At 44.7% G+C, this 14,660-nt stretch overlaps 1 protein-coding gene across 1 annotated transcript in view; it reads left to right on the forward strand.

The window, feature by feature from the left end:
- fxyd6 (FXYD domain containing ion transport regulator 6) overlaps positions 1-14,660 on the forward strand; it is a 69,564-nt gene that overhangs the window by 15,656 nt on the left and 39,248 nt on the right. The window contains exons 2-6 of the mRNA XM_060847016.1: positions 9,388-9,441; positions 11,064-11,087; positions 13,059-13,079; positions 14,193-14,267; positions 14,373-14,409. Coding sequence (XP_060702999.1) covers positions 9,393-9,441; positions 11,064-11,087; positions 13,059-13,079; positions 14,193-14,267; positions 14,373-14,409 — 206 coding nt within the window. The 5' untranslated portion in view covers positions 9,388-9,392. The remainder of the gene's footprint in view (positions 1-9,387; positions 9,442-11,063; positions 11,088-13,058; positions 13,080-14,192; positions 14,268-14,372; positions 14,410-14,660) is intronic.

Below are 14,660 nucleotides of genomic sequence, written 5' to 3' on the forward strand. Positions count from 1 at the left end.
AGGGGAAGGTGCCAAGAGTGGAGGTTGGGTTGGTGGGGGGTGTGGACCTGACGAGGGAGTCGTGGAGGGAGTGGTCTTTCCGGAACGCTGATAGGGGAGAGGAGGGAAACATATCCCTGGTGGTGGGGTCCGTTTGGAGGTGGCGGAAATGACGAAGGATGATACGATGTATATGGAGGTTGGTGGGGTGGTAGGTGAGGACCAGTGGGGTTCTGTCCTGGTGGCGATTGGAGGATCGTGGATATGGTGGCGATTGTGGATATAGAGGCCATGAAATCCCTAGCAGCTGCTTTTCCTCCTGCTGTAACTTTGCAAGTGCATCGTAGTTAGGGGTAGGGAATTTAGTTTCAGCTACCCCTTGTTTGAGGTCATTCCTAGCAGAGTGGGACTGTCTCAGTAACTGAAACTTCTCCCCATTTGAAAGATCACATTAACCTGTTCCGATCGCCCTTTCAAACTGCGCATTCCAGATTACAACAAATACTTTCGCAAAATGTTTCTTCTCCCTATCTGCCTCTGGTTAGGCCCTTTGGTCTGTCAAGCTAATGATAGCACCCTGAAAAGCAAGTCTATTCCCCCACTAACCATGAAGTCCAAAGCGCTTGCTTTTCTCAAGTGGAGGCTAATTCCCTTTAGTCTGTATGTTTGTGTATATGTGTGAGAGACAGTGTCAGTGTGTGTGTGTCTGTGTTTGCGTGAGAGTGTCTATCTGTGTGTGTATGTGTGTGAGAGAGTGTCTGTATTCGAGAGTCCATGTCTGTGTGTGCGCGCATGAGAGAGTCTGTGTGTGTGTCCACATGAGACAGTCTGTGTCTGTGTGTGTGCGCATGCGATAAATGTGTCTGTATGCGTGTGTGCACAAGAAAGTCTGTGTGCACGTACGAGAGAGTGCCTGTGTTTGTTATATGTGTGAGAGACAATGTCAGTGTGTGTGTCTGTGTGTGCGTGAGTGTCAGTGTGTGTGTCTGTGTGTGCGTGAGAGTGTCAGTGTGTGTGTGTCTGTATGTGCATGAGAATGTCAGTGTGTGTGTGTGTGAGAGTGTCTGTGTGTGAGAGAGTGTCTGTGTGTGTGTGCATGCAAGAGAGTCTGTGTCTGTGTCTGTGTGTGCGTGAGAGTGTCTGTGTGTGAGAGAGCATCTGTGTATGTGTGCACGCACACAAGTATGCCTGTGTGAAAGCATCTGTGTGGTGTGTGAGAGAGACCGTGTTAATGTGTGAGAGAGCATCTGTGTGTGAGAGAGAGCATCTCTGTGTGTGTTTATGTGTGTGAGAGATAGATCCGTGTGTGTGAGAGAGAGCATCTGTATGTGTCTGTGTATGTGTGTGATAGAGAGGGTCTGTGTGTGTATGTATGTGATAGAGAGGGTCTGTGTGTGTGTTTGTGTGTATGTGTGTGTGTGAGAGAGAGCGCCTGTGTGTATATATTTGTGTGTGCGAGATGGTCTATGCGTGTTTGTATGAGAGAGAGCATCTGTGTGTGTGTCTGTATGTGTGAGAGAGCGTCTGTGTGTGTGTATGTGTGTGTGAGAGAGTGTGTTAATGTGTGTGAGAGAGCGTCTGTGTGTATATGTGTGTGAGAGAGAGCGTCTGTGTGTGTGTATATGTGTGTGTGTGTGCATGTGCGTGAGAGAGAGTGTCTGTGTGTGTTTGTATGTATGTGATAGAGAGAGTCTGTGTGTGTACACGGTGCCTGTGTGTGAGGAGAGGCTCTGTGTTTGTGTGCACGTGCATGAGAGTGAGGGTCCATGTGTTTGAGTCAGAGAATGTGTGAGAGAGAGAGAATATGTATGTCTATGTATCTGTCAATATGAGTTTCTATGTGAGTATGTTGGATTACGTATTTCTGTCTCAAACTGCCTCCATTTATAACTCACAGCACTGGCTGTTGAGGGAGAATATTGGGATTGGATACAAAGACTGTGTATTAACCAGCCCCACTGCCAGATGGCTCTGCACCAGAGATTTTACACAAACCGTGAAAATTAGGTTTGTGACAGGTGATTGACATATTGGAAATCAACAAGAAATACCAAAACTGGGAGAACAGCAATTTGATTTGTACCTGAAAATTCAACTGTTGGTGCTACTATGGCCGGGGTCAGGGCTGGGGGAGGGGGGTATTCGGTGAGGGGGAGGGAGACTGAGTTATTCTGGGAAAGGAGGGGAGAGGGGGGAGTGGGTTATTCTGGGGGAGGGGAAGGGGGCAGTGAGTTATTCTGGGTGGAGGGAAGGGGGGAGTGGGTTATTCTGGAAGAGAGGGGAGAATGGGTTATTCTGTGGGAAGGGGAGGGGTGAGTAGGTTATTCTGGAGGGGGAGGGGTGAGTGGGTTATTCTGGGGGGAGGGGAGAGGGGGAGTGGGGTACTTTGCGGTTATGGGAGAGGGGGAGTGGGTTATTCTAGGGGGGGCAGTGGGTTATTCTGAGCAGAGGGGAGAGGGAGGAGAGTGGGTTATTCTAAGGGGGTGAGTGGGTTATTCTGGGGGGGAGGAGGGGAGGGGGGAGTAAGGTATTTTGAGGGTAAGGGAGAAGGAGGAGTAGGATATTCTAGGTGGGAAGGGAGTGGGGAGAATGGGGTATTCTGGGGGGGAGGAGGGGGAGTGGGTTATTTTGCATTGATTATTTTTCATTTCAAAATTGAAATTCGTCTCTTGAATTTTGATTTCAGATGATGGGATTTAAATAAAATACAAAATAACCCAACTCTGTCTCTTGATGAACTGACAGTGTAGGATTAAGGCTTCACAAACAGCATTTCCTGATATGATCTCTGTTTTATATTTTGTCCTTTTACTGCCAATAGCTGGTGTCCTCCACCATCCTCCTGTGAGAGACTGTACTGTCACAACAGCAGGAAGCACAGCACGCAGGCAGCAATGTGCATTGTCACACAGAACGATTGTTTCCAGAGTTATATTCATTAAACATCATGTTCAGATTTTCGGCTGTAATGGAGGGGGCAGGGATGTCATCTTGTTTGTGCAGTTCGGCTCAGATCTCTGCCTTAGCATTGAACCTGTTTTGTCAGAAGCCTTGCCACACAGTGTGGTCCCCAGCTGTTACATTCAGAAAGATCCCTTTTACATCTACGATGGTTTAGAGCACAATCCTAGTTGCTTTGAGATGTCCAGTCACTGTAAGGGAGGCTGGATCCAGTCTTATATAGAGTATCTGTGGATATTAGGGTGTAAGTGAGAATATGGAATTGAGACTACAATCAGATCAGCCATGAATTTATTGAATTGAGGAACTGTAAGGACTTTTCCTGCTCCTTATTCAGTGATAATATGGTGCCAAATGATTTAATTTCCTTTTGCTCTTTTGCCACCTGTGATGTTAATAACATCAACCATCCATCTACAGAAGCAGATGGGCACACAGCAAATCAAGACTGTTGAGAAAGGGGCAGCTTCATGTCATGGCCTTGTGTTGATGGGCAAGGGTCAATCTAAGAGATTGGCAAGTTCTGCTACAAGGCTCAGTTGTCGTACGGTTTTTTTTCAATATTGGCCTTTGTTGTCAACTCATAAGCACCTGTCATGTCAGATGACTGCTGCAGATACTGGAGAGACTCAGCAGGTCTGGCAGCTTGTGTAGAGAGAAAAGCAGAGTTAATGTTTTGAACCTTCACAGTTCTGGAGAAGATTCAGACTGGACTCAAACCCATAGCTCTGGTTCTCCCTCCACAGATATTGAGTTGCCGCAGCACTCTCTAGACCTGTCTCACTTCACACGATCACTTTCAATACAATGTCTGAACAGGAGCATTCAAATCTGACGACAGCTTACCACATGAACCACATGAAATATGAGAACAGATGACCAAAACTTTGATTTTGGAGGTAGGTTTTAGCATGTGTCTTAAATATGGCAAGGTATGGAGAGGTTTAAGGAAGGTGTTTCAGAGTTTGAGGTCCAGGCACAGCTGCCCATGGGACAGTCAATTGCAAACTCCACTGTTTAACTGGCTACACAGCCACGATGGCGGTGGAGGGAGATGACCCCTTGCAGGATTCCAGTATCAGATGTTAGTCTTTTAATATTAAGGATTGTTAAGGGTCAATCGAAGATGAAAAACTGGGATTTGCTGTTTCTGGTTGGTTTCTGACCTTCATTCTCGCATCCACCCATCTACAATCTCACTGCCTCCACAAGGGTTGTTCAGTACATCCATCCTCATGGCTCTAGACTGCTCAAGGTGATTTGGATGGGATCATTTTATGCCTTCCAGTTTTTGATTTGATTTATTATTGTTACATGTACCTAAGTACAGTGAAAAGGTCTGTTTTGTGAACAATACAAGCAGATACAAAGACATACAGATCATAGGATGATTGAACAAAGTGAGACATACAGTGTTATGGCTGCACAGAAGGTGTACAAAAGCAAAATCAACATTAGATTTGAAATTTGAGAGGTCCATTCAGCATCATTATTTCCCCCTGACTGCAGTGTTTTTAATGCCGAGAGAGAGACATTTTTAAAGAAGAACTTTACTTGATTAATGTTGCTTTGAATTTTCCTCCCAAATGTTGCTTGTAGCAGTGTCCAGGAGATCAATTTCCATTACTTGAAGAGGCTAGGTCCTCCTGGAGGGATGGTTGCTCTATTAACGTGCCACAGACGAGGACTGACTATAATGGGGGCACTGAACTGAAGCAGCTTTATCATTGAATTAAAACTGGGCAGACAGCCAAATCATTTTTCTTGCGAAAAAGAAATTGATGGTGTCTTTGGAATATGCTGAGGAGCCTGTTCCATCACACAAAAATCACAGCGTTATAATTCAGTCCTTCAAATGCAGTCAAGTGAAGACATGAGGGTCTCACAGCCTAATCAGCCTTTTCATACACACAAATGGATTCTCATTGTAATTTCCTGCTGTGTGTTTGATGCTGCTTCTCTGTAATTTGAAATGTCCTTTTGCAAATGGAAAAAAAAGTGCCCAGAACATTCTAGAAAGCTATATTTTGCTAAGTAATAAGAGAAAGCACAATATAGGAAATTACACTGATGTGTGTGTTTATTTGACTTATTACAGTGATCCCGTCTGAAATAACTCCACAGGGGCCAGTATCTCATCACCAAATCACCATTTATTGACACTGATCCAGCTCCTGTAGCGCCAGCTCTGAGTGAACCGAACCTCTGACACTCTCGTTCACATCTGTCAGCCAGGGCTCCCTGATTACACCAGGTTAACAGCCCCAATCAGGGAACTCATATTCTGTGAGGTCCACTTGGCTGACCTTATTATAATCACTATGTCCTTCCCTCCCCGAGCCTGGGGACACAGGCTGGCTCTTCTTCTAGTAGCATCTCTTGAGGTGTTCTAGTACTGGGTCAGGTTCCTCCAACCCTCTGTCAGATATGGGCAGCGTGTAAAGCAAAGGAGTTTACATGTTACGTACAGAGCATCTCGGGATAAATTTACTGTCTTCTTTGATGCAGTGAGATCCGCTGTATCCATCTCAGGTTCTGAGGTCTTTTCAGGGCTAGACGGAGGGGAGGACCCTTGGGTTCCTGAGTCTTTCTGACTGTTCTGAGGAGTTGGGCATGTTTTGCTCGTGCACTGTTTGTGAGTTTGCAGCTTTCATATGGTTCATGTGCTTGTTCAGAACCAGCACACCAACCCGAACTTTATATGTCACTGAACCTGACCTTGTGTTGACCATGCCTCTTACCCATACAGGGCTATTCCCGTGGTTCTTACACTCACTTGGTCCCCTGTAGTAAACTGTCTCTCTCGCTTAGCGGAGTCTGGTGTCCAGCATTGGTATTCCTGATGGCATTTCGCCCTCCCCACCCCAGGTCTGGGAAAATCAGGTTTAACCTGCTGTGGAGACTCCTCCCCATTAGCCCCTCTGCTGGAGCTATCCTTGTGGTTGTGTGAGGGGTGGTCCTGTAATCAAACAGGAACTGGGGCAGTTTGGTATCAAGTGAAGCTGTAGGCTATTTCTTTAAGCTTACCTTCAAAGTTTGGGCTCCTCTTTGTTGTGGTTCTGTTCGCCGAGCTGGGAATTTGTGTTGCAAATGTTTCATCCCCTGTCTAGGTGACATCCTCAGTGCTTGGGAGCCTCCAGTGAAGCGCTTCTGTGATGTTTCCTCCGGCATTTATAGTGGTTTGTCTCTGCCGCTGCATCGAACAGCTGGAACTGACAACCGGAAGTGGCAGAGAGAAACTACTATAAATGCTGGAGGAAACATCACAGAAGCGCTTCATATGAGGCTCCCAAGCACTGAGGATGTCACCTAGACAGGGGATGAAACGTTTGCAACACAAATTCCTAGCTCGGCAAACAGAACCACAACAACGAGTACCCGAGCTACAAATCTTCTCACAAACTTTGGACTGCTCTTTCTGCCAGACCATTGGATGATGGATGGTATGGATTTGCCATTACATGTCAAATGCCATTTGACTTTAGGAAATACTCAAATTCCCCGGTGATAAACCATGGCCCAACATCAGTGACCAACACCTCTGGGAGGCCATGCATTGGAGAAGATGCATGTAGTTTTTCTAACATCATCCCTGTGTGTGACGAATGAACTCTATCCACATCCAACCACTTTGAGTGATTGATAAAGAATGATTAAGAGCGTCGAGCCCATGAAATGACCTGCATAGTCAATGGAACCAAGTCCTGGATTGACCCAGCCCACTCCCAGAGCTGCTGGTGGTAATTTTTGTCCTTGTTGGCACTCTGGGCACTGCCCCATCTATGTAGCTATGTCTGCATCATATCTGGGCCACCAGACATAACATCTCGCGAACATCTTCATTTTGGAAACCCCTGGAAGACGCTGGTGGGGTTCAGCCAGTATCTGGCAGGGTCCTTTGCTCAGGACAATCACTCTCACTCCCCATAATAATATGCCATGCTTTCCTGTGGTCTGGTCTCTCAAGGTTTAGAAGGTTTCAATTCTGGTTGTGATGGCCCTTTAGTTTCCCCATCACGACCAGCTGTTTCAGTTTTGCCAGGACTAGATCTTTCTGCGTCCAAAGTCTGATATTATCAGCTGTGACTGGAAGTGTGTCCAGAAAATTTAAAACCATTACAAACATTTCCAGTGGCGGTACCATTGGATGTGTATCTGCCAGTGTGTACCCACTTGATGTGAGAGTTGGGGTACCTTTGATCACCTTCACTTTAACTTCAAAGGGTACATGTATCCCATGTAGGTCACTTGGGATGCCTGAACACACATATTTTTCCCTTCTAAGACATACACCTGCCTGGGAGAAATGTCTAAGGACTATGTGCTCCATATCGGTCTTCCCTGTGATTAGCATGCCATCTAGATAAATGGTGACCTGGAGTGGACTTTGCGAAATATTCTCAACCATCCACTGTAGAAGGCAGTCTCGTTTATTGATACAAACCCTTATAGTTATTAATTGTAGGATGCACATAGCTCATAGAGTCGTAGGTAAGTACAACATGGAAACTGACCCTTCGGTCCAACTCGTCCATGCCGACCAGAAATCCCAACCCAATCTAGTCCCATCTGCCAGTACCCGGTCATGTCCCTCTAAACCCTTCTTATTCATACACCCATCCAGATACCTTTGAAATTGTACCAGCCACCACACTTCCTCTCGCAGCTCATTCCACACACATACCACCCACTGCATGAAAAAGTTGCTTTTTAGGTCTCTTTTGTACCTTTCATTTCTCACCCTAAACCTATGCCCTTGAGTTCTGGACTCCTCCAACCCAGGGAAGAGACTTTGCCTATTTACCCTATCCATGTCACTCATAATTTTATAAACCTCGATAAGCTAACCCTTCATCTTCCGACACTCCAGGGAAAACAGCCTCCCATTCCACAAACTGGACTGGTCTGTGTGGGTTCAATGGACCAAATGATCTGTTTCCACACTGCAGGGATTCTATGATTCTATATTGCACCACACACCATGAGTTCTTGCTTTGCATCATGACCTCTGGCATAACACTTTGTCAAACACCTTCTGGAAATCTGAGTACGGGACATATCCTTCGTCAAAAAAATCTACAATATGTTAGTGAAATTTGATTTTCCTTTCACAAAACCATTTTAACTCTGCCTGACTGAATTTTAATTTTCTAAGTGCCTCAATATTCCCTCCTTTCATATACGATTAAGTATTTTACCCATAACAAACGTTAAGCTAACTGCCGTGTCGTTTCCTGATTACTGACATTCTCCTTTCACAATCAGAGGGGTCACAAATATTATTTTCCAACCTGATGGGAATAAAGAGAGATTTTAGAAAATTGAAACCAATGCGTACTTTATTTCAGCAGCCACTTCTACTAAAACCTTCAGATTAAGTCCGTCAGAAGCTGGGGTTTTGAGTTCTACAGAGGCATTTAGTACACTTTACCCGGTGTGTATAATTGTTTTACATTATTATCAGAAGGTATTAACCCTTTATGTTACATTTCCCCTCAAGTCTTTGACCCTACCTATTACATGATGGTACATCTCATCATATCATTTACATTTCCTTATCACAAATTTTAAATACCTGTAAATTTTTTTAAATACCTGTAAATTATTTTTAAACACCTGTTTCAGGTTATTCTCCCGATTTTGCATCTAGCAGGTGCTGAATAATAATCTTTAATCTCGGGAGCATTAGCAACTTAAATTGGAATTTGTATGGGATGAGGCATTTCAAACCCATCTGCTAACTATCGCCAAATGTGGACCCACGGTGAGGGGTGGCAATGGTCTAGTGGTATTATTGTTGGACCCAGAAACCTGATTTCAAATCTCCCATGGAAGATGGTAGTATTTGGATTCAGTAAAAGTCTAAAGTCTAATGATGAGCATTGTTGGAAAAACCCATCTGGTTCTCTGATGCCCTGATGTAGACTTGGTTTGGTTTATGTAACCCCAGACCCACAGAAGTATTCATCTGTTATAGAATAATGCTCATAGATTATCTTTATTTGTGCAGTCAGTGATGAGCAATAAATGCTGACCTAGCTAGTGACTCCTACATCCTGTGAATGAGTCTTGCGTTAATTCAAATCACTTCCATGTGAGAATTAGGGATAGCAGTAGCCATTCAGCCCCTTGAGTCTCCTCTGCCATCCAGTAAGGTCATATCTGATCTAATTGTTGCCTCCCCACTCCATGTTGGCATCCACCCCTTAACTATTGATTCCTTTCGTAGTCTAGAATTCACCCACCACAAAGACTCTGCCTCCATTGTGCTGTGGGGTTGAGAGTTGCAAAGAGCTACAACCCTCAGAATTTGCTTTCGTGAGACCCGTTGAATCATCCAAAAACTACCAAAATGCTGCAGGCTCGGCCTATAACTCAGTCAAGGATAATTCACCTGTTCTGGAGATGCTTTAATTTTAAAATGCCAATATTTTATTTATTTTTTAGACACCATGGAAGCGTGCATGCTGGTTCTGTGCTGCGGACTTGTTCATCTGGCTGGTAAGTGAGAACTTCCGGTAAGTGCATGGTCTCTGCTTTAATTCGTCATTGTTGTGAGGACTCAGCACATGCCCCACCAGTTCAGGTTTCTATTTGCACAAAGAAATTTCCAAGCAGGTGGTCTCTGAGCACATGAACATTTACACAGCTCCCTTCGCCTGCACAACATCTCAATAATTACTGTCCAGGTTTCATTTCATAACATTGGCATTTACTAACATGGCTGTCACATCTCGAATCAGACTGTGGGCTCCCAAACACCGAGAGATAGAGCATTAGAGGGAGGGAGATAGAGCATTAGAGGGAGGGAGATAGAGCATTAGAGGGAGGGAGATAGAGCATTAGAGGAAGGGAGATAGAGCATTGGAGGGAGGGAGATAGAGCATTAGAGGAAGGGAGATAGAGCATTAGAGGGAGGGAGATAGAGCATTAGAGGGAGGGAGATAGAGCATTAGAGGAAGGGAGATAGAGCATTAGAGGGAGGGAGATAGAGCATTAGAGGGAGGGAGATAGAGCATTAGAGGGAGGGAGATAGAGCATTGGAGGGAGGGAGATAGAGCATTAGAGGAAGGGAGATAGAGCATTGGAGGGAGGGAGATAGAGCATTAGAGGAAGGGAGATAGAGCATTGGAGGGAGGGAGATAGCAGAGCTTGGGGGGGGGGAGATAGAGCATTAGAGGGAGATAGAGCGTTAGAGGGAGGGAGGTAGCAGAGTGTTGGAGGGAGGGAGATAGCAGAGTGTTGGAGGGAGGGAGATAGCAGAGCTTCAAAGGGAGGGCATTATTAGAGTGTTAGAGAGAGGGGTTCAAGGTATATCAGTCTGGGGTTGATTTGAGAATACCATCCGTTAGGTGAATAAATGTGAATCTACATTGTCCAACACAATATGAATTCTGAACTTGTAACACTGGATCAGATTAGTTTAACTGTGACACATTGTCACATTTGAATCCAACCCTCTGCTTATCTGTTTCTCTGTATGTCTTCACATTCCTCTTTCTCTATTTTTCTGTCTCCTACTCTCTTCTTTTGGCTACTCTGTATCTCTAGAGTCACACGTATCAGTTTTGGGCTTATGTCATTGGAAATATACCCAGCTCAACAAATGGCTTTACAAAGAGTTTTGAGTATTGTGGGTGCATTTCGGAGTATGGTACCTCCAGGTGTTTGTCTCTCTGTCTCTGTGATATCTCTGTCACTTTATATCTCTCCCTTCCTCTGGTTCAACATCATTTCAGTTTTGCTACAATGAATTGCGTCATGCACCAGTGAAATAGCCACTCAGTTCTAATGAGCTGACCCTTATGTAAGCATTTTTGATATTCTTTACATAATGACACACAGGTATGATGTCCTGTCTCTCTGCTTGTCTGTCTTTGGATAATTTCAGTAAATAAATTCAAGTAACACAATAATGGGCTTCTTCTAAAATGCACTCAGTCCTAATTTCATTGAAATCTAAGTACGTATCTATCATATCGAATAACGCTCATAGATTATCTCTGTTTTTAATTGAGTTTCTGCAAGGATTCCTTCTAAAATTAAATTCTGTTGAATTAAACTCACAATCTATGTTCAATTCTATTGATGATAACTGATGATTAATTCTGTTTCTTTTCCAGTTGCTGGCAATTCTACTAATATGGGTAAGTATTCTGTTAACTTTCACTGATTACATCTTGTGCCACACATCTCTCAAACCCTCCACAAGCAGGACGTAGCTGGGGAGGTGGGGGGTGTAGGTGTGGGGTTGAGAGAAATGTTCCTGTCTACTCGATGACCTGTGCCTGTTAACAAGGAGATCTCCTGTTCATTAATTTATGATGAAATAATATTTCAGTATTCTTGTGACATTGTCCTGATGAGTCCAAGAAAAAAATGTTTTCACAGCATGCATTTTATTCAGCAATACTCAAACTAGATCTAGTTAAGGAATGGGATGCTTTTCCAAATGCTGAAAGCTAGAAATCCAAAGATACATGAGCTGGGTTGAGAGGAGTGGAGGGTGTAATTGAGGAACATAGATCATTAAACTATCAGATGCAGGTACAGAAAATAATCAAGAAGGATTTGGAATGTTGGCTTTTATGTTGCAAGGCAGCTGTAGAGGGGGATAGAGTCGCTGGACAGATCACAGCAGGTCAATGCAGAGGAAAGACAAGTTGGTCCAGCTTTCTGCTGCTCTTACCCAGCCCGGGTATCCCTGAAAAGGCCATGCAGTGTTAACTGATTCACTTGGGGCTTGCTGTGTTGAGCGGGATCCAGTTTAGATTAGATTAGATTAGATTAGATTACTTATAGTGTGGAAACAGGCCCTTCGGCCCAACAAGTCCAGACCAACCAGCCGAAGCGCAACCCACCCATACCCCTACATTTACCCCTTACCTAACACTACGGGCAATTTAGCATGGCCAATTCACCTGACCCGCACATCTTTGGACTGTGGGAGGAAACCGGAGCACCCGGAGGAAACCCACACAGACACGGGGTTGGACTGCAGTGGATCATCATTCCCTGGAGCACCATGAGAAGACAAGTAGACCAGAGGAAATAGAAACAGGGGTAGGCCATTTAGCCCCACGAGCATGCTCCACCATTCAATATCATCACGGCTGCCTCACGGCCTCTTTCCTGCATTTGCCCCATAACCCTTGATTCCCTACTGATCAGCAATCTATCTTGAACAATAATATAACAAGGACTCTGGAACTCCTTGCCACAGAGAGCCATGGGGCCAAAGACTCACAAGCCTCTGAGAGAAGAAATTCCTCCTCATTTCAGTCTTAAATTGGCGCCCATTTATTCTGAGACTGTGGCCCCTGGTCCTAGACATTCCCGTGAGGGGAAACATCCTCTCAGCATTGACCCTTTCAGGATCCAATAGATTTCAATGAGATCACCTCCCATTCTTCTCCTCCCCAATGGGTAGAGTGCCAACAGGTTTAACCTTTGCTCATAAGCCAATGCCTCCATACCAGGCAGGGATCATCCTAATGAACCTTCTCTCAACTGCTTCCAATGAAATAATATCTTTTCTTATATAAGGGGACCAAAACTGCTCGCAGTGCTCCAGATATGGCTGCACCAGTACCTTGTATGGCTGCAGGAAGATTTCCTGACTCTTAAACTCCTACTCCTTTGAACTAAGGGCCAACATTTCACTAGCCTTCCTGATTACCTGCTCCTGGGTACTAGCTTTCTGTGTTTCATGTATAAAGACTGCTGGTCTCTTTGTGTTGCAGCTTTCTGCAGTTTTTCTCCATTTAAATAATATTCTGCTCCTTTGTTCTCTCTTCCAAAATGAACAATTTCACATTTTCCCACATTATCCTGTATTTGCCAACATTTTACCCATTTACTTAACCTATCAAATACTACTTTAATTTTGGGCTTGTTAAGGTTCCTTTGTGATTTTGCTTTTTATTTTGTTACAATTTTGTTACCAGCTCATAACTAGTTAAAAACTCAACACAGGGTTCAGAGTTGGTCCATATTTGCAGTGCTGGGCACCACATCTTGAGAAGAATATATTGGCCTTGGCGGGATTGTTTATTCTGGCAGCTCTGAACACATGAACTGACATTTTGTATTCTTTTCCTTGCATTCTACACCTGAAGAAAAAGATGAGTTTTATTACGGTGAGTAACTTGTTTATTTATTTCTCAGTCTGTTTAGCCAGAATGTTTGGTTCGCTGTCTTTCAGGTCCTGTTCCTGCATTTCTGCACTCGACTGGTTCCTCTGGAAGATTTCCATAACTTCTTCTTAATCAATTTTAAAATAATTGACCCTTAGTTATTTGCTTTCCCCCTTCCGTCTTAAATAATGGAACACAATTAGCAATTTTCCAACCCAGCAATTACTGAATATTGAAAATGTTGGATGTTTGGGATGACTGCATTTGTAATCTCCCTGTCTGCCTCTGGATTGGAAAGCACCAACTTTGTGATCAAGGATGGGAATTCTGACTGTAACTCCCAGATTGATCCTCATTTTAAGCTAATTCCACAGATTTAACACCTTCCCATTTTATGTTGAGTTTTAGCATCCTGTAGGAAAGTGAAGTTACCCTGATGGTGTTGGGAAGATGCCTTATTGTTTTTGTACCTCCTGGGTGCGCTCACGCTGTCGAGTTGTTCTGATCTGGACAGCACTGAGATTCATTATTTAAAGGGAAATAGACAAAAAGGGGTTTTGTTTGGTAGGGCCATGGGACTAATTGAATATCTGAACTAATTAATAAGATTGCACAGACACAGTGGGCAGAATGGTCTCCTTTTTCACTGCATCATTCTACACCCACAGTCACATATATTTCCCCACAGCTCTTCTCCACCTGCAACACTCCCTTTCCTGATGAAGAGCTTATGGCCAAAACGTCGACTCTCCCGCTCCTCGGACGCTGCCTGACCAGCTGGGCTTATCCAGCGCCACCCTTTTTGACCCCCCCCCCACTTTACTGCATCTCCCACCCCACAATGCCTCACCCCTGCATGCCCTCTCTCCCCTCCGCTCCCTCCCTCTTCTCCCTCACCCTCTTGCTATACCTGCCACTCCCTTCCCCTCGACATCCCTTCCCCATCACAGCCTCTCTCCCACATCCCCTTCTCCCCTCACCCTGTCTCTCCCAAAATCCCTGCAACCCCTCACAGAGCCTTAACCCCTCTCCCCCAAACCGCTTCCCCCTCCCGTCATTTAATGGGCACTCACCTGGATTGTTATAGCGTTGAGCCAGTTGTTGTTGTGTTTACAGATTATGAGACTCTGCGGATTGGAGGCCTGGTCTTTGCTGTCATACTCTTTACTCTTGGGATCCTGCTGATCTTGAGTGAGTAGGATCCAATGATGCTCACACTAATCCGGTTGTAATTCTGTGTGACACATAATCCCTCACCTTGATCCTACAATCTCATAATTCTGTCCTTCCTTGCAGGTCGGAAATGTCGTTGTAGCTTCAATCAGAAGGCCAGGTAATGGCATAGAAGGAATGGAGAGGGTTGGAGTTGAGTAAAGGGGACACACACTGAGCCTGCCCTGAGAGGGCAGGACTCGGCTGCAATCAAAATGCATCAGAACATGTCCCAAGACAGGGACAGCAAAACGCTCCCAAGACAGGGACAGCATGGGGTTGGATGCATGATAAAGCTCCCTCCACCTCTAGCCAATGGTAGTAATGGAGCATCGACATGAGCTTATTTTGCATACAGGACTTTCATACAAT

Source organism: Hemiscyllium ocellatum, chromosome 29, assembly GCF_020745735.1.
Source record: "Hemiscyllium ocellatum isolate sHemOce1 chromosome 29, sHemOce1.pat.X.cur, whole genome shotgun sequence".
NCBI lineage: Eukaryota > Metazoa > Chordata > Chondrichthyes > Orectolobiformes > Hemiscylliidae > Hemiscyllium > Hemiscyllium ocellatum.